The sequence below is a fragment of the Miniopterus schreibersii genome (assembly GCF_964146895.1).
Source record: "Miniopterus schreibersii genome assembly, chromosome: 2".
In the NCBI taxonomy this organism is placed as follows: domain Eukaryota; kingdom Metazoa; phylum Chordata; class Mammalia; order Chiroptera; family Miniopteridae; genus Miniopterus; species Miniopterus schreibersii.
In genome coordinates, this window is record NC_138102.1 from 106,837,326 (window position 1) to 106,855,884 (window position 18,559).

Here is an 18,559-nt window from a genome sequence, read left to right on the forward strand (position 1 = left end):
TCACCATGTTGCTTCTAGGCATAAACCCTGTAATGGCTCTCTGGTGCCTTCAGGATACAATCTAAACTCTGGTAGGACTTGCTGGGCTCCTCTGTTAACCTCCTCTCCCTCCCCTCTCTCTTGAATCCTTCCTTCTCCCACCACCACCCTCCCTGCCTCTGGACTGTGGCTCAGGCTCCCCTCCCTCAGGTTTCTCTGCCTGCCCCTGGCCCAGCTTAGGTGCCCTGCTGTTGGCACCTGCGCACTCCATGCACCCCCACCTAGCACCTGACTGTTGTAATCTGTGTGGCTGATTTGCCCCAGCCCTCCACGTAACCTGTCCTGTCCGGCAGTCAGCAGTTCCTCAGTATGCATGCTGGAACAAATGAGTTAGTGACTCAGCCCATGCATTAAGCACAGGCTAATGTGTCTGTCCTGCACGGTCCTCCTCCTTCCCCTCTGACTACCGTTTCTTCTCCATCTTCCTCCTCCGACCTCAGCCCCTGGAGCCTCCATTCATCAGACTCCCAGGCTGGAGGAAGGCTGGTGTCACCTGGAGGTCGGCCTCACTGCTCTCTCATCCTGTCCTGTCAGTCACCAAGGCCTGGGCTTGTGCTCGCTTCATGTCCCTACTGTGTCCCTTCCTCCTCACTCCTGTGCACTGCTTCCTTCAGATCCTGCAGAGACCTTGCTTCTGTCTGCCTCACCCTGCCTGTCCTTCCTGCAGACTGGAATAGGGTCTTTCAGAAATGCACACCTGAGCACTTCCCTGCCCTACTTAAAATCCTGTCACTCTCCCGAACTCTCAGGCTAAAGTTCACTCTTCTTAGCCTAGCCTATCTCTGCAGCCTTGTTTCCTCCCATAAACCTGCCCTTCTTTCCAGTTCTACCAGACTTTAGTTTCCAATTCATGGAGCATGTCACAGCCCCCAGACCTTTGCCCCTGCTGTGTCCTCTGCTCAGATCACCCTTTCCCTGGCTTCACCTTCTGCTGTCTACTTCTACATCATAACTTCTTTCAAGCGTCACCTTCTCTGGAAAAACCTTTCTGACCATCCCCGAGTTGGACTAGGAGCTCCTCTTTGGTGCTGAGTGCATACCTTGTCAATTTTTATCCCATTCATGACTTCCTCTGTTAGGAATGCCTATTCTAGGCCACGCACTGGGCTCGGTGCTGGAGAGACAGAAGTGAACCAAACAGGAAACTCTGCCCACGGGGCTCCGTCATTCTAATTAATGATTTGTCTGGTCAGCTCCCCAAATGGACCAGAAACTCCTTGAGGGCAAGAACCTAGCAGAGCCTGCTCTAGAAGCCCTTTCAGTCCAGCAGGCATCTAGTCCCCAATCCGGCATGCAGCCTTCCTGGAGTGTAGTTCTGTGTGGGCTGAGGGGACTGAGTAGTACCAGGCTAAGCCCCCTCTGCCAGGGCTGCTCCTGGACTCACCAGCCAGTGCTCTGCACTCCCCTACACCACACCTGTCAGGGCCACTTTGGGGGAGAATGGAAATTCCATGGCCAGCACAAGATCTCACCAGTGGGCCTGGGGTCCTCACAGAGGGTACTGGCAGGGAGGGTGGGTGTAAACAGGCTCCCTTGTGCTTCTCCCACTCCTATAGGGTTTGAGTCTCCTGCAGGACCCGCCCCATCGCCCTCAGCGCCCCCCGCACCCCCGTGGCAGGGCCGCAGCGTGGCCAGCTCTAAGCTCTGGATGCTGGAGTTCTCTGCCTTCCTGGAGCAGCAGCAAGACCCTGATACGGTAGGTGCCAGCCTCTGCCTGGCTGCTGCTTCACCCTAGAGCTCCCTCGCCTTCTCCAGCTCTTGTTCCACCTGCTTCTGGCTTTCTGGCCCAGCCCTCCTGCCCCATTCCACTTTGGGTTTTAACTTAGGTTCCTCATTTCTTTACAGCCTTTCCTTCCCTTGAACCTCTCTCCCCATTTCCTTTCTTTTTTCAGGCCACCTCCCTCTTCTTTCCTCACTTCAGCTTCCCTCTCTCCCTATGTAGCTATTGCTCCAATCCCGAAGCCCTCCCAAGGTTTCTTTGCTCCATCCTGGTTCTTTCAGGCCCTCTTCCTTTCCTTCTCCCTCTCTGACCTCTATTCTTCCATGTTCTCTTTCCTCCCTACCCAACCTCCTCCCAGTCCAAAGTTGCTCATGCCAGCCCCACCCCCAGGCTCTCCCATCCTTTCCCTGTGGCTCTGAGGCGCCTCTAGGTTCTGACCCACATCCCTGGGAGGCCAGCTGGGAGCAGAGCCCTGCCTTTACCCTGTCTCCTTCGGGGTCTTGTGTCCTGGATGACCAGTGTCACCTGCAAAGGTCAAAGCAGCACCTGGAGGAGGCTGGGCCAACAGGGACTTCGTGGCCGTCTCACTTTGACATTTCCAAACTTGTTTTTTAGCCGAGGAACCCATTAATCAGACAAGCTCCTACTCAGAAGTCCAGTGTGTACAACAAAAGTAGATTTCTTTTGGATGTGGCAACAGAGGCACCCAGCCCCTGTCTCCAAGGGTGGAGCTCAATTTGAAAACACTTTATCTAGGTTAATAGTCTTACCTCACAGATGAAACAGAGGCACAGAGGTAGAAAAAGACTTGCCTAAAGATATTTCCTGACAGAGGCAGGACTAGGATAATACAAATAACAGCTACAATTTGTTGAGCACCTACTGGGTGCCAGGCACCACGCCAGATGCTTTATACCATTAACTTGGCTTTACATTCAATCATTTGATTGTCTCCATTTTACCAGTGAGGAAACTTGAGGTCCAGAGAGGTGAGGTTACTTGCTCCAGGTTGCATGGCTGGGATCTGAGCTCTGGTTCTGTCTGCCCTCCTGCCCCCACCCCTCCCTCAGACTAGCTGTTCTCTCCACAGTACAACAAGCACCTGTTTGTACACATTGGCCAGTCAAGCCCAAGCTACAGTGACCCCTACCTCGAAGCCGTGGACATCCGCCAGATCTATGACAAGTTCCCAGAGAAAAAGGGTGGACTCAAGGAGCTCTTTGAGCGGGGACCTTCCAATGCTTTTTTTCTCGTGAAGTTCTGGGTAAGCCTTCAATAGACTCTTCCATCCTACCACCAGCACATCGATGACAGTGAGGAGGAAAGAGGAGGAGTGGGCATGCGGTGCCCTCGCCATGGTGGAAATCTGGGAGGACAGGGCCAGTGAGAAGAGGAGGAGCATGTAGCAATGGCTGAGACCCGGAGTCGGGCCAGCAGGGCTGGAGAGCTGGGCTAGCACAAGGCCCTTTTCTGATTTGTGGTAATGGCAGCCATGCCTGGGCACAAGGATGGCCTTAAGAAGGCTGAGTACTGAAAGAAGGCTTACAGGAGATACTGAGGGGTAGGTGAAGAGCCTACATGGACCCCTAATCACCTGAATCTTTGAATGAAATGTCAAGTTCTGAGTTGGTTTCAGGGCCTGGAGTGGGACAGTTGATCCCTAAAAGCTCATGTCCAAGGACAGGACTTAGAGAAGTGGGACTGTAGGGTTAGGAAAGGTCACCCCAAAGGAAACACCCACCCATCTTTACAAACAGCTCAGCCTAAAGCTTGGTCCCCACTGCCCTCCTCACCTCACCCCTGGACAGGTGTTATGTGGGCAGAGTTCCCTCCTTTTAAAACATCTTCTCTAAGACTAGGACACATAAATAATACCTTCTCTGGAGCTTACTTTCCAGAGGGCCCAATACACACAGAAAAGGTATACAGGGAAGAGTCAGGATAAGTGCAGACCTAGCCAGCAGCGAGGAAGCATAGGAAATCATCTGGTTTGTGACTGGAGCCTTTGAGTAGTTTCTGAGCATTGACACCAGCCTGGGCTGCTCCTCCCATATTCCTCTCCCTAGCGCCCTTGTTAACACCCAGGAGACAGCTCAGGGATTCTCACCCCTTAGGAGGTCCCTGGCCACTTTGATTATCTGACAGCTTTACTTTTCCTAGAAATAGACATATTCACACTAAACTTTATATACATTTCTAGGTGGCTTTCAGGCCCCTGGCTAGGATTCCTAGCCTAGCTCTCATCCACAACCAAACCCGTGAGACTACCTCTCTCCAGAAGAGGCAGGTGCTGGAACTGACTCAAGGCCCCTGGTCTCTCGGGTGCTTAATATTTGCACTCTGCAAGACAGCTCGTTCTGTGAGCAGGATGGCAGCTGGACCTGGGCCTTTAGGGGTGCGCAAGATCTGTTAGGCAGAGATGGGGAAAGGCTCATACAGCCTGGGAGAGGCATAAGGAAGTGGGCTCCAGAGGGGAAAGTCCCAGGTACAGATGTATGAGAGAATAACAGAAAATAAAACTGCAAAGGTGAGTTAGATCCTTGAAGGCCCTGATCATACAAAAATTTGGGTTTTAATCTACCCTGGGATGAAAAACAGGTAATCGTTTCTTTTACTTTTATTTTTAAATCAATGCATGCTCATAGTTATATTATTTAATACCAAGAGGTTTATAATGAAATGCATCAAATTCTTGTCCCATACCTCCCCAACTCCAGTCCCCAGAGATAATTGCTATAATTTTTCAGTTTATTCTGGCTTTTATCTCCTTAATTCTAAATAATATGCTTATACTGACATACCTTGATATCATGACTAAGACATTTATTCTTATGGTAGAAAAAGTGTTATTCCACTTTCCCTCATCATCCCAACATTTCTGAGAATTTTGTGTATTGATTTTAGAGAGAGAGGAGAGGGGGGAGAGAAAGAGGGGGAGAGAAACAATGACTTGCTGTTCCACGTATTCATTCATTCATTGCTTGCTCCTTGTATGTGCCCTGACCAGAGATCGAACCTGCAACCTTGACATATCAGGACAATGCTCTAACCATGAGCTTCCCAGCCAGGGTGTCATCATCTCGGTGTTATCATATCTAATAAGTTACGTAATTTAGTCAAAGCCAAGAAGTATATTGTGATTAATTTTATTTCTATAGTTTTTTGGTTTTTTTCCTACCAATAAATGGCTTTCTCACTTGCATATTTTAATTTAATTTTATTTTTTTTTAAATTTAAAAACTATATCTTTATTGATTTCAGAGAGAGGAAGGGAGAGGAAGAGAGAGAGAGAAACGTCAATGATGAGAGAGTTATTGATTGTCTGCCTCCTGCTCGCCCCCAACTGGGGATCAAGCCGGCAGCCCAGGCATGTGCCCTGACCGGAATCGAACGGAGATCTCCTGGATCCTAGGTTGATACTCAATCACTGAGCCATGCCTAGCTGGGCATCACTTGCATATTTTTAAGTAAACCTATTATTGAAATTTTACAGATTGCTGCATTGTAACTACCATATAAAATAAAATAAGAAATTCCTCCAAATGTTCAGACATATCAGGTAATTTATCAATTCCCCCTTTCTCCTAGAGACCTTTCTCCTGGATGTCTCTGTTCTGCTCCAGTTTAACTGGTTGTTCTCCAGCCTGTTGTCATCCCGAGACCTTTTTTATTGGAGCATTCCTATGTTGGATCTGCAGTTTCCTAGATCTCATATTTTTTTTCTGTTTTGGTGTCCTCCCTCATTTGCTGGGACACATTCTCTAGTACCTTCCTAAGGAAAGATTACACGGTAGATAAATGTTCTAAGTCTTTCTTTAAAATGTCAATTTTTGTACTTCATTGGTAGATTGGGTATGAAATCTAGATCAGAAATCATTTTCATTCGAAATGATTTTCAAGAATTGTTTTTGAATGCATTGTCCCGTTGTCTTCTAACAAGCATAGTCTGATAGCATTCTAATTCTCTGTCCTTTGTTGTGTAGCTTGTTTTGGGGGTTTGTTTTGCTGGTGTGTTTTTTGTCTCTAGAAGTTTTGCATTTCTTCTCTATCCCTTATGTTCTTAAATTTCACATTGATGAGCTTTGGTATATATCTTATTTTACTTCCTATGTTTGATTCCAGCACTAGGTAGGCACTTTTAATATGAGGTTAGCGTCTCTTAATTTTGGAAAATTTACTTGTATTATTTCTTTGATAATTTCTTTCCCTCTTTTTTTTCTGTTCTTTTCCAGGAACCCCTCTTAGTCTGATGTTGGATCTCCTGGACTTATCTTCTATGATTTTTATCATTTATTTCTTTTCAAACTCATTTTCTTGGAGATTTTCTTAACTTTTTCTTCTAATTCTCCTGAATTAGTTAAGAGTATATCTAAGTACATATTACATAAAACCCAAAGTAACGGTAGTGTAAATAAATAGTTTGTTTTTCTTTCATGTAAAGTAGGTTCGGAAGTAGGCCGTCCAGGGCTGGTCCAGTACTTCCTGAAATCACCAGGGGCCTGACTCCTCTCTGACTATCTGTGTCCTCAGTGCATGGCTTCTGTCCTCAAGGTCATGGCTGCTGGCGTCCAGCCGTCACACCCATATTCCAGGCATCAGGAAGGAGGTAGCCAGCTCTCATTTCCCTTCAAGGAGCCTTCCTGGAAGTCCCACATCACACTTAATTAGTTGTATGTTGGACCTAGCTACAGAGGAGCCAGGGAAATGTATGCTTAGTTGAGTAAACTGCCAAATAAAATCAGGGTTCAGTTGATGGCATTTCTCTTTCTTAGTGGTCATGGTACATCATACATTTAGTGGTGAATTAGATGAATGGAATATGGTAGCATTCTCTGCCACACCTGTCCAGTGTTGAATTTTTACCATAAACTTTAAAATTTTTAAGAACTCTGTTTTGTTCTTTGATTACATCCTGAGCTTGTTGTATAGATACAATTTTTCTCCTCTATTTCTGGGAATATGAAGTGAAAATTATTTTTTAAGTTTTCTTCTTCCTTTTTTGTCTTTGTTTCCCTTTAATCTTTTTTTTTTTTTTTTCCTGTCTGTTTTGGTCTCTGTCTTTCAAGTTGGGTTTTTTCCTCAAATATCAATAACCCTTGGCCATATTTTTTGGCCCATATTTTTTTTTAAAGAATAGTTTATTGATCTTTAGAGAGAGGGCAAAGGAGAGGGAGAGAGAAAAACATCCATGTGAGAGCAACATCCATTGGCTGCCTCTAGCACACCCCCTACTGGGAATTGAACTCGTAACCCAGGGATGTTCCCTTGACCAGGAATCGAACCAGCAACCCCTTGGTGTACAGGATAACACCCAACCCACTGAGCTACACTGGCCAGGGCTGGCCCATACTTTTTAAAAACAGCTTTATTTTCATATAATTCACTTACCATACAATTCACCCACTTGAAGTGTACAATTCAGTGTTTTTTTAGAATAGTCACAGAGCTGTGCAAACAATGAATTTTAGAACATTTTCATCACCCCAGAAGTAAACCCGTACCCTTGAACTGTCATCACCCGCCTGTACTCCCCCAGCCCTAGCAACCACTAACCTACTTTCTATCTCTATAGCTTCACCTTTTGGGGACATTTCATGTAAATGGGATCATATAATATGTGGTGTGTTTTGCATCTGGCTTCTTTCACTGAGCACAAGCGAAGGTTCATCCATATTGCAGTAGATGTTAGTACTTCATTCCTTTTTAAGGCTGAACAATATTCCATTGTAAGGATACACCACATTTTGTTTTGTTTATCTTTTCATCAGTTGATAGCCACTTGGTTGTTTCCACCTTTTGGTTATTGTGAATGGTGTTGCTATGAACATTTCTGTACAAGCTTTTGTGTGGACATAATGTTTTCATTTCTCTTGGGCATATACTTAGTTGTGCCCAACACTTGACATTCTCTGTGATTATTGCATTCATAGATCTTCTTTGGAGAAATGTCTGTTTGGCTCCTTTGCCCATTTTTCAATTGGGTTATTTGTCTTTTTATTGACTTAAAAGTTTTTTATGTATTATAGATAGAAGTCCCTTATCAGGTATATGATTTGCAGGTATCTCCCATTCTGTCAGCTGTCTTTTCACATTCTTGACAGTGTCCTTTGAAACACAAAAGTTTTTCATTCTGTTGAAGTCCAGTTTATTCTTTCTTTTGTTGTTTGTGCCATTTTTCCATATTTAATAATGCCTGGGAGCTCTGTGTACAAGGCAGGGATTGTCACCTGCAGGGCTTCACTTTAAGGTAATTGGGGTTGGGAGCCAGCTGTTTTATTGGGAAAACCAGTAATCTTCAGTGTGTTTACTGGAGTTTTTTCCCCCCCTGAGATAGTTCAGTTTCACCAGAGAAGATTCCTTTAATTCTCCACCCCTCCCACCCTGGGAAGGGATATATCTGATGAGTAGAATTCTAGGAGTGGGGCAGGGAAGAGAGCAAGGGGATCCCACCCTTTCTTATGCAGGTTTCGCTTAATTTTTCTGTGATCGTCCTTGTATCTTCACCCTCTTCTAAGCCCTGTTTAATTTTTGAAGATTATTACCCTTTTGTCCGCTGCAGATGGGTGGGAGAGGTCCGCCTGCAGGCCTGCCCACCCTGTGCCCACCCTACACACAGCCTTCAATCAGCTCCTCGTGCTCTATCCTGCGCCTCCCCCCTGCCCCTCTGTCCTGGTCCTTCTAATCTCAAGCCACTCAGGGCTTCTCTGAAGTACATCAGCTCACTTCCTGTCTGTCACCCCTCAGAAGGCACTTTTAGGTTGTACTGCCTTTTGCTTCCTTTGCCCCACAGAGTCCGTTCTAGTTCTGGTCCTCCTTCAGTCTCCTCAAATTTGTTGAAATCTCATTTTGGTCTATCCTCTGTTTTCTTCACCTTTGTGGTGCAGCACATTTTAAAAAGTTCTTTGCTGTCATCCTAGTTGACTATCTGGAAGGGGAAAATGAACTTGTATGATTCATCTCCCATTTCAGCCCAGGGGGCCAGGAAAATGTGGTTTAACCTGAGTGTCACTGCAGTGGATTGGTAGTCATTGGAAGGCTGGGTTGAGAAGGATCTGGAGAGAGAGTGCTGGATTGACTGGCAGTGTCTGTCCTGGGTGTAGTGGGGGAAGATGGTGGCATGTTTGCTGTGTATTTGCTACCCCTTCTCTTTAGGGAATGAGGAATCACTGAAGTTTTTGAACAGGGCATGGCATGGCCAGAGTTGTGCTTAGTTGGATAAATCAGCTGTCCAGACTGGAAGCAAGTAGGAGACTTCTATAAGATAGGCCAGGGAGAGGTAGCAGCCTCTTTAGGACCTCAGCCAGAAGGGCTTAAACAATCTTGCTTCCCCTTTTTTCTCCCTGCGCTCCCTTCCAGCCCTGACCCTGGGAATTGGAACCAGGAGGCTCTGCCGTGGGGTGCCAATGACCATTGTCACTGTACAGCCATCCTGGCAGCTCCTTTTCCTGCTGTGTGCCTAGGAAGACTCCCGGCCTTTCCTTTGGGAAGCCTACACCCTGTCTGGAATCCACCTTCCCCACCACCAAGCCTGTCCAGGCTTAGCCTTGACTTGGAGAAGGAGTGTGGGTGAAGTGATCTGTGGCTGTTCCCAGCACTGCCTCAGCTACCCTGAGGGTGCAATTTTGGGTCAGAAGGGAGGCCTAGTTGGCAGGAGGCATTAATGGGAGCACGACCCTGGAGGAGGGAGATGGCATATTTGAGTTCTTTTCACTGGCTCCTGCCTTCTTTTAGTTGAAGATAATATTCTGCATTCTTCTTCTAGCCACCATCCAGATGAGGACTATCCTAGGCCTCCAGTTTCACAAATGGGGGAAGACTAAGGCATGGAGTAAGCAGGGACCTGGCTTTGAGATAACCAGCCAGGGTGAGCCTCTTTCTGTGGTGGTTCTTGTTATATACACACAATGAGGTGGGTCAGGGTAGTCGGTGAAAAATGACCTCAGGCACTGTTCACATCACATTACCTATATGAGCATGTTGTATCCTTGCCACCCCCCAAAAGTAGGTAGAGCTGACAGCTGCATTCCATCCAGGGGAAGCAGGCACAGGGAGGTGAAATGGATTTCCAGGGTCACCGGCTTCATAGCGGCAGAGCCAGGATTCAGACCCAGGCAGTCTTACTCCAGGATGTGAGCTCAGAACCATTACACTAAACTGTCTGCCTTGCAAAGTACCTGGGGTGCCCTCCATGCAGGACCCTGGTGCTCCCCCTGCTTCTGTCAGAGAAGGCTCTGGATTGCCTGACAAAGGATCCCCAGGCCCCTGAGGAGCATGGATCCTGGCAGCATGGAGACAGCATCCTTAACTCTGTGCCCTCGGTGTAGAATTGGGTAGTTGGGCTTCTTGGGTTTTTCTAGAGCCCAGAGGACCCTTCCAGAAAATGAGGAGGGTTGTCCTGACTGTCCTGCAAGCTTGCTCGTGGCCCATGTCCTCTCCTTTCTGACTCTGTGGGGAGGTTGGAGGTGGGGTTAATGGGAGTAGAAGAGAAGGTAGGGAAGAGTGGGGGCCAAGGACACATGATTAGGCAGCTTCCACGCTTGGCCATGTGCTCCGGCTGTGGGTTGTGCCCACCACCTGTGCTATGTGGACCCAATGCAGCCCCCTCTTCCAAGAGCTCACATTCTGAGTGGGAGAATCCAGAATGGATCTCAGGGTCCTGGGGCAGTAACTGCTGTGCATGGGAGCATGGTGGTCAAGCAAGGCCTTCCCAGAGTGTTAGGTGAGCACAAGGCGGGCAGCACTGGGCCCCAGCTAGAGTGTAGAGGCTTTAGCCTCGGTTTGAGAGCTGTGTCCAAAGCACATCTCAGCTTCTCTGGGCCTCTGTTTCTCCATCTGAAAAATGAGCAGTTCATTCTTGAGGGCTGGCAAGGGCTGTGTCTCTGAGGATGGAGGGGGTCAGTCGCCAGTAAAAGGAGGCTGTGTGCCTGCCTCCGCCAGCCCTGTGCCTGAGCTGGCCCTCTGAAGGCCAGAGGCTTGGGCAGCATGATGACAGTGAAATCAGATACGGGGGCATGTCAGTGGCCAGGGCACCTTGTCAGGCATCTCATCTCCCTCCTCCTGTCTGGGGAGGGTAGAGGCACTGGGGAAATACAAATCTGTGATGTGGGGAAAAGAAATGCTCCTGTTTGCAAACCAAGAGACTTTTGGTCAACCACGGGGTCCTCACAGGCAGTTTGGCATCCGCAGGCATCTGGATCCTCATCTCCTGGGCCCTGGCCTGGCCAGTCCCCCCCCAGTCATCAGCTGGTGTGTGACTGGCCACATGCAATGTGAAGGCAGTGAAACAGTGCCACCTCTCTTGAAGCCTTTCTTTCTGCCTGGCAGCTTTCTGCTTCCGGCCCCAGGCCTTGTACGGGCATGCTCGGGAGTTGATCACAGCCCCCTTGGAGTAAGAGGAGGACTTTGATGTTCCCAGCCCAACCTCCCACTGAAATTCCTGCTGTTATTGATAGAATGGCAGCAGTAACTCACAGACTCATGGGCTGCCAGGACAAATCGTTCCGACTAGAAGTGGCATCTGGGTGCAGGAGGGATTGAGTTGTGAGGCTGTGCTCTGTCAGATTCATACGTTGGGGTCTAGAGCAAGACTGAGAAGCTGAGACCCCTCCCTCCTACCCCAGAACATGTGAGACCAGCAGAGGCCACCTCTGTCCTTGGGACAGGGGGAGAGGGGACTCATGGACACTGATGGCCATTAACACCAGTGTGCAAATTGAAAATGCTGGGCACTTTGGTTGTTTTCATGTCTTGGTCACTGAGTAATGCTGCAGTGAACATAGGGGTGCATATATCTTTGAAAATACATGTTTTGAGATGTTCAGTGTCTTGTGATAGAGGACTGGATAGAGAAGATGTGCTGCATGCACACATTGGAATATACTCAGCCATAAGAAAGGATGAAACACTGCCATTTGCAACAACATGGACGGACCTTGAAGATATTATGCCAAGTGAAATAAGTCAGCCAGAAAAAGCTGAGAACCATGTGATTTCACTCATGTAGGATATAAAACTGAAACTCGTGGACACAAGTGGCAATGTGGTTGCTGGAGGGAAGGAGGTGGGAGTGAAAGGGGTCCTAATATATAGTGACAGGAGAAGATATGACTTTGAGTGGTGGGCACACAGAACAATATACAGATCTTGTAACAGAAACCACACCTGAAACCTATATGTTCATATTAACCATTGTCACCCCAGTAAATTTAATAAAGTGTTAAAAAATGCAAAAAAAAAAGAAAATGCTGGGCAGAGCTGAGCTGAGGCCATGAAAGGCAGAGAGTACCCCAGACTGTCTGCTCACTCCAGCCTGCTGTTCCCTTTTGGGCCCTGACATTTCTCCCAGGCACATACCAGCACATGACAATGAATCTGAGCCCCTCCAGCCCCCACACTCGGGATACGGCTGTCCTGGCTCATCTGTCAGTCACCCGATCCCCCACACCTGTCCCAGGCACAGCCTGCGAGCTGCCCACCCGCACCGCAGCTATGAATAGGGTGGTGGATGGGGAACAAGGGGGCATTCTGAGGGCAGGAGGGCGAGTGGTGGGGGCACCTGTCGGGGTAATGTAGGGGGGCAGCTTTCCTCTTAGGCTGAGAAAGTAGAGAAGCAAGCTTGTTTGGGGGAGGTGCTTAGAGTAGGGGCACAGGGGCGGAAATGAAAAGGGTGGAGTTATAATTGGAAGGATGGGACACTGAGGACGAGACAAGGCACTCTGGGTACATTGTTTGCATCCTTGGCCAGCATCTCCTGGGTCTGTGGGGCATCACCACAGGGCAGGTTCTGGGGCAGACTATGGATTGTCACTTACAGGATATCTGTCTTTCCCAGCCCCCTTCTCTCCTTCCTCCCGACAATCACCTCCCTTATTCTACTTGCTGTCCCACAACTTATAAGTTTCTTGATCAGAGACAATGTTTCAGGCCTCTCTGGGCCCCCACTGCCCAGGCTGTGCTGGGCTGGGGTAGGATAAATGGGTGATTGATTGGAAGGGCCATGTGAGTGGGGGGTGGTGACAGAAGACTCTGGTGTGTATTTGAAATGAGAGCAGAGCTGGGCCTCAGAAGACTCTCCTGTAAGCAGGAGACTGTAGGTCTCTCCCTGGGAGCAAGGGACCTTTCTCTTCTCACCTAGCGCCACCCAGAGGTGAGAGGTGGAATAGCCATATGTTACGTTTATGAAGGTCCTTCCTGTACCAGGCACTGCCCAGGCCTTGGGAGATCTTAGTTCTTACTTCCAGGGTGCTTACCATCTGGAGGGGGCAAGGCCGACTGAACAGATCTTGCCAGCATGGGGCACTGAAGGGCGTGTCCAGATCACTTTGCAGTGCTAGGGCTCCTGCTACCTTTGTATATAATAGGAAGAGCCTAGGAGGGTTGGGCCAGTCCTGCCAAAGCCTGGTGCATAGTGTTCTTTTAGGTAGTACATGAATAAACATTTTAAAAAATAGTTATGTAATTTTCATATATATTAGAAAAGCAATCCCTGATTTCATGAATATATTGCTAAGAATAGAGTTAAGGAATAAGTGAGTTGATTTAAAAGAAACCATAGGGGCATAGTAGGAGGTGTGGTAGGTGGTACATGAATGTAGCATTAATCAAGGGGAGGCCAGCAGTGGCTAAAGTCTGAGAGGCATCATTTTATGTCTTGGCCTGACCCCTTGGATGCCCTCCCTGAGCCCCCTGTGTTCCCCCACGTTCAGATGCCTGCCCTTCCCAGGTAGCTAAGCTTCCTGCCAGTTCTTTTTCAGGCATGGTCCACATTCTGCCTTGTAACTAATGCCGGTCCCAGCATTCTCCTTTTCCATTGTTTTGGCAGCACAGCCTGATCTTATACCAGGCCTGTACGTGGAGAGAGGTGGAAGCTTTCCTAGCTCCTGCTGTCCAGGTTCCGTTTAAGCCTCCTGATTGCTTCCTGGCTCTAGAACCTGGATGGGGCCCCAGAGGTCTCCTTGACTCCGCACCTGTCGTGTGCCTGCTGACTTACCTGCCTACTTCTTGGCTTTCCTATGTCTTCCTCCAGGCAGACCTCAACACCAATATGGAGGACGAAGGCAGCTCCTTCTACGGGGTCTCCAGCCAATACGAGAGTCCCGAGAACATGATAATCACCTGCTCCACCAAGGTCTGCTCCTTTGGCAAGCAGGTGGTAGAGAAAGTGGAGGTAGGAGCACCCTGTGCACTCATTACACCAAACCTTTTCCCTATTTCAGGCTGGTCTTCATTCTTGTCCTCTTTCCCCAAATTTACCTGAGCTAATGAAGTCTTACCCTTGCAGTCTCTTGGTTATTGATAACCCACCTCGTGTTAAACACCACCAGATACTGGGCTGGGACCAGGGAGGAGACACCCCCCTTCCCAGTGTTCTCACCCCTGGCTGTACCTTAGATCACTGGAGCTTTTGAAACTTACCAGTGCATGAACCCCACTTCACAGCACTTACCCCAGATTCCCAAGGTGGAATCTGGGCAGTAGCTATTTGTAAAAAGCTCTTCAAGTTATTTATTTTAAATTAAATTTTTGTTCTGAAATAATTGTGGATCCACATGCAGTTGTAACCTCATGTACCCTTCATCCAGTTCCCCCAAGGCCAATATTTTGCGTAACTATTGGCAACCAGTAAATTAACATTGATGCCACTCACCAATCTGATTCAGATTTCATGAGTTTGCATGTCCTCGTGTGTGTGTGTGTGTGTGTATAAATACATGACAGTTCTGTGACCACAAGGATTCCTATGTACCCTTTCCCCATGTTATTTTAGTTTGGGGTCAGGATTGAGTCGTCACCTAGCCCATCTTCCCTATTCCTCTATGTCTTGAAGAGCTCCTCCTCCAGTGCTCACTTTCTGAGTATTGGAGCTCAAGATGGATGATCCCTCTGCTGCCCCTTGAGCCTCTGTCACTGACGGAGGAGGGAGGCTCTGTTATCAAGGGCCTCCAGGCCTTCTGCCTTTTCCTTCCCACTTAAGAGTCAGTGGGCCATGGAGCTTCCCAGTGCAGTTGGGCCTGGGCTGGATATGGTCAAAAGAGAGTCTAAGCCCTGCTGTCCCCTGGGTCCTGCAGACAGAGTATGCTCGCTATGAAAACGGCCACTACTCCTACCGCATCCACCGGTCCCCACTCTGTGAGTACATGATCAACTTCATCCACAAGCTGAAGCACCTGCCCGAGAAGTACATGATGAACAGCGTGCTGGAGAACTTCACCATCCTGCAGGTGGGGGGGTGGGGCTGGGACGCTGCAGGGGCGGGGCAGGGGGTGGGGCGGAGGGTCAAGCAAATGGCATGCCCTCTTCTGAGGCCTTAACCTTCACTTTTTTCTCTCACTTTCAGGTGGTCACCAACAGAGACACGCAGGAGACTTTGCTGTGCATTGCATATGTCTTCGAGGTGTCAGCCAGCGAGCACGGGGCTCAACACCACATCTACCGGCTGGTGAAAGAATAAGAGACTTGGGGAGCAGGGAGGGGGGAAGAGATGTTGTGTGTGTAGGGACATGGGGCAGGGACCTGCAGGGGCAGCCCCCTGAAGTGCCAAGAAAACTGACCCTTCCTAATCAGGAACAAACTGTGCCTGAACCTGCAGTTCCCAACCCCAAATAAAGCCAAGATGTATATTTTCAGAGGACCCCATCTGGCTGTAGGAGCCCTGGGAGGGACTGTGGGAGAAGGGGACAGTCTGGGAAGCAGGCCAGAAGCAGCCCCAGAGATGCATCTTGGGCATTTCTGAAGCCATTGTCCCAGTGGACTCAGCCAGGACTGTCTCCAGATGCTGAAGGTCAAGCTGGGATGGTTGCTCTGCTGCCTCGAGCCCCTGCACTCTGCGCCTGGCCACCCTGGGAGGCCCGAGGATAGGCGCTGGCTCCCCATTCTGTGTGTGCTCGTGTACCTGTGCTGGATGCAGCTGCATGGCCTGGCCACCTGGGCTGCCGCTGCCACGGGGCAGCTGCCAGGGAGAAGGTCCAACCCAGAGGCTGGGTTTCAGGGTGGAGGGGATGGAGTCGGAAAGGTTGGAAAGGGACACAGAGCTGTTGAGTTTTTATCCATCTCTGGTGGTTGTGGATTCCATGGCCCCGCTGGCTTGTTGGGGGACTGGTTCCAGATCAGAGGAGCCCCAGATGGAGGGCAGGAGGGGCAGTGGTGAAGCCAGGCTGAGGAGTTGAGGTGCTGAGGCTGGCGTCATGCAGCACCCTTTTTGGTTGCGAAGGCCAAGAAAGTTGGTCAGAGGTCTGTGGTGGGTCAGTGGTCTCTGAGACCATCCAGTCTGAGGTTCTGTGAGTTTTGCCTCCCTCCCAGCCTGTGGGATGGTGACTGCTTGGGAGCCAGCTCAGGCCGTCCACTCGCTTCCCAGTCATTTCTGTGCTCCCTGGGGATGGGGGGGAGGGGCATGCGTGGAACTCACCTGAGCCTAGAGGCAACCAACTGAAGGGGTTCCGTTTATTATTTCTCCTGCCAACTGGCAAGGGCTTTGGGTTTCAGCAGTCCTGGCTTCATCCTAGTATTCCTAGCTGCCTGACTTCGGGCAAATGTCTCCACCTTTCTGAGCCTGTAAAGGGGGCAGGCAATAGCACCCGCCTTAGAAGGCCTTAGTGAGGAGGAGAGAGAATGTCTACAAAGTGCCTGGTGCAAGAGGCACGAAACAAATGTTATGATAATTAGCTTAACACTCACCTCCCTCAGGCAGGCCTGGCTCGTTGCTGCCATCTAGTGGCTCGTTTGTATCATCCCCAATGGGAACCACAATCCCAGGAGCCTGGGATTCAACCTACCTACAGGTGCTTACTGTGCCCAGCACTCAGGGAGATAGTGTATGGGAATATACAAGTGAGGAAGACAGCATCTAGGAGGAGGTACAGAGTAGTGGTTAGGAGCAAGGGCTCTGGTGTCAGACCACTAGGATTGGAATCCTGGTGGTCAGCTACAGCCTAGCCGTGTGACCTTGAGGCAAGTTACTTAATTTCACTGTGCCTCAGTTTCCCCATCTGTAAAATGGGTATAATAACAGTACCTACCTCATATATGTGTCAAACCCCTAGCATAGTGTCAAGCACATTAATGTGTTGGATAAATATACTTTATTAATAGTAGGAGCTTTCAGTCTAAGGAGTCAGATTGGAAAACTGACTGATCTGATCCTCAGAGCAACTGGACTTCAGAGGTGGGAGCAAGTAGGGTGTGGGTGATTCAGAGAAGGGGCTCCAGTTGAGAGGGCTGCCCCTTGAAGGATGGGCAATGTTTAGATACACGGCAGGAAGAAGGCTGGCCCGTGTTCCAGGTGGGGACAAGAAACCAGCTACCCAGTCTCCCTCTGTCCTCCACAGGCCACTACTCCCTCTATTAAAAAGCAACTTTAACAAACACCTGGACTACTGCTAGACCTCATGTCAAGTTGCTTAATACTACTGTACGTGGGGGCCAAGGTGGGGTATGGGGGTCCCCAAGTTCCTGGCTCCGGGCTGGCTTGTGCTCACATGTCTGTGAGGATTTGTGTTTATATAAGGCTCCCCCATCCCTCCCCCAGTCACCGGTACCACCCTTTCCCTGTCCCCTCTCCCTTTCCCCTTCCCTTTTCCTGGGGCTGTTTGGATAAGGGAGATTCTGATGCCTGCCCTGCTAGCTGACTGAACCTTCAGACAAATGCTCACAAAGGATGTGTGAGCAGCCTCTTGACCATGGGACAGATGCATAAGTTAAGGGGATGATCTTTTTGTCGTGGTTGGGAAGGAGTCTGCAGATGTTGCAGCCAAGTGTTGGCTGTGAGTTTTCCCTTTTCTTTAGGAACTGACCTCAGTAGCCTAATGGAGAGTCACCTACTTATAACTGTAAATTCCAAACCAGTCAGTTGTGGGGAGCAGAAGAACTGTAAATGCCTGTCACACTGTTGTAGGGCAGACTGCGACCCTTGGGGCAGTCCGGAGGCCTGACCTGGCCCCACCTCTCCTGCAGCCTCATCCGACACACCCCGGACTCTCCGAATCACTTACCCTTCCCAGCACGTCCCTGCCCATTGGCCATGGCACATGTTCCTTGGCCTTCTACCCCCACTGGAGAGAACGTTTTCTCATTCTTCAAGAGCCAGTGTGGAGTCACCTGTTCTCGTGCAGAAGGGTTTGCCACTCCTGCTCTTGTGCGGCAAAAGCATTCCTTTCCTGACCCATTGGAGCACCTTTTATGTGGTACCAGCAAACATCTTGGTACCTCTGTCATCTCTGCTCGCCCTCACCCAATAGGTACTGTGCTATCCCCGTTTTAAAGGTGAGGAAAGGGGCACAGAGGAGGAACTAACTTTCTTGGAGTATTCATACATCTACTCATTCACTAACACATATTTATTTATCTTCTGCTCTGTGGCCGACCCTGGGAATGTGTTGGACACCAAGACAGATGAGGTCCTTGGGGAGCTTACATTTTACTGAAGTGAGCAAGGAAAGAAAATGTGTAAACTTTGATGCACGCTGTCAAAGAATGAGAGTGCGCTGACGTTGGGAGTCACTGGGGAGCCTCTCTGAGGCCTGGGTAGGGCGAGGGTAGGATGGTGACCAGTGTGTTCCAGGTCAGAGAAGAGGGTGTGTTAGGAATTCAGGGGCAGAGACGCATGGCTGAGACGTGGAGGCAGGCAGGGGCTACATCCTGCCCAGGCCAGCGGTCCAGATGGAGAGGAGCTGGCGATCCAGCTCCCTCCTCCACAGGCCAACACCCCTTCACTCAGTAAGACTTTGGATTTTACTACATCTTACTGGAAGTATTTTAAGCATGAGAATAAGGCTCTTTGACTATGGGTGGAGACTATGGCTTTCT

At 49.2% G+C, this 18,559-nt stretch overlaps 1 protein-coding gene across 8 annotated transcripts in view; it reads left to right on the forward strand.

Moving 5' to 3' along the window:
• TEAD4 (TEA domain transcription factor 4) overlaps nt 1-15,384 on the forward strand; it is a 130,145-nt gene extending 114,761 nt beyond the window's left edge. For 7 of the 8 annotated variants that reach the window (XM_081130556.1, XM_081130550.1, XM_081130554.1 and 4 more), the window contains 5 exons: nt 1,596-1,735; nt 2,850-3,023; nt 13,785-13,925; nt 14,827-14,979; nt 15,096-15,384. In XM_081130556.1, the coding sequence (XP_080986682.1) occupies nt 1,596-1,735; nt 2,850-3,023; nt 13,785-13,925; nt 14,827-14,979; nt 15,096-15,209 (722 nt within the window). In that variant the 3' untranslated portion in view covers nt 15,210-15,384. The remainder of the gene's footprint in view (nt 1-1,595; nt 1,736-2,849; nt 3,024-13,784; nt 13,926-14,826; nt 14,980-15,095) is intronic. The other variant, XM_081130555.1, reaches the window with a different exon arrangement.
• The last annotated feature ends 3,175 nt before the right edge of the window (nt 15,385-18,559 follow it).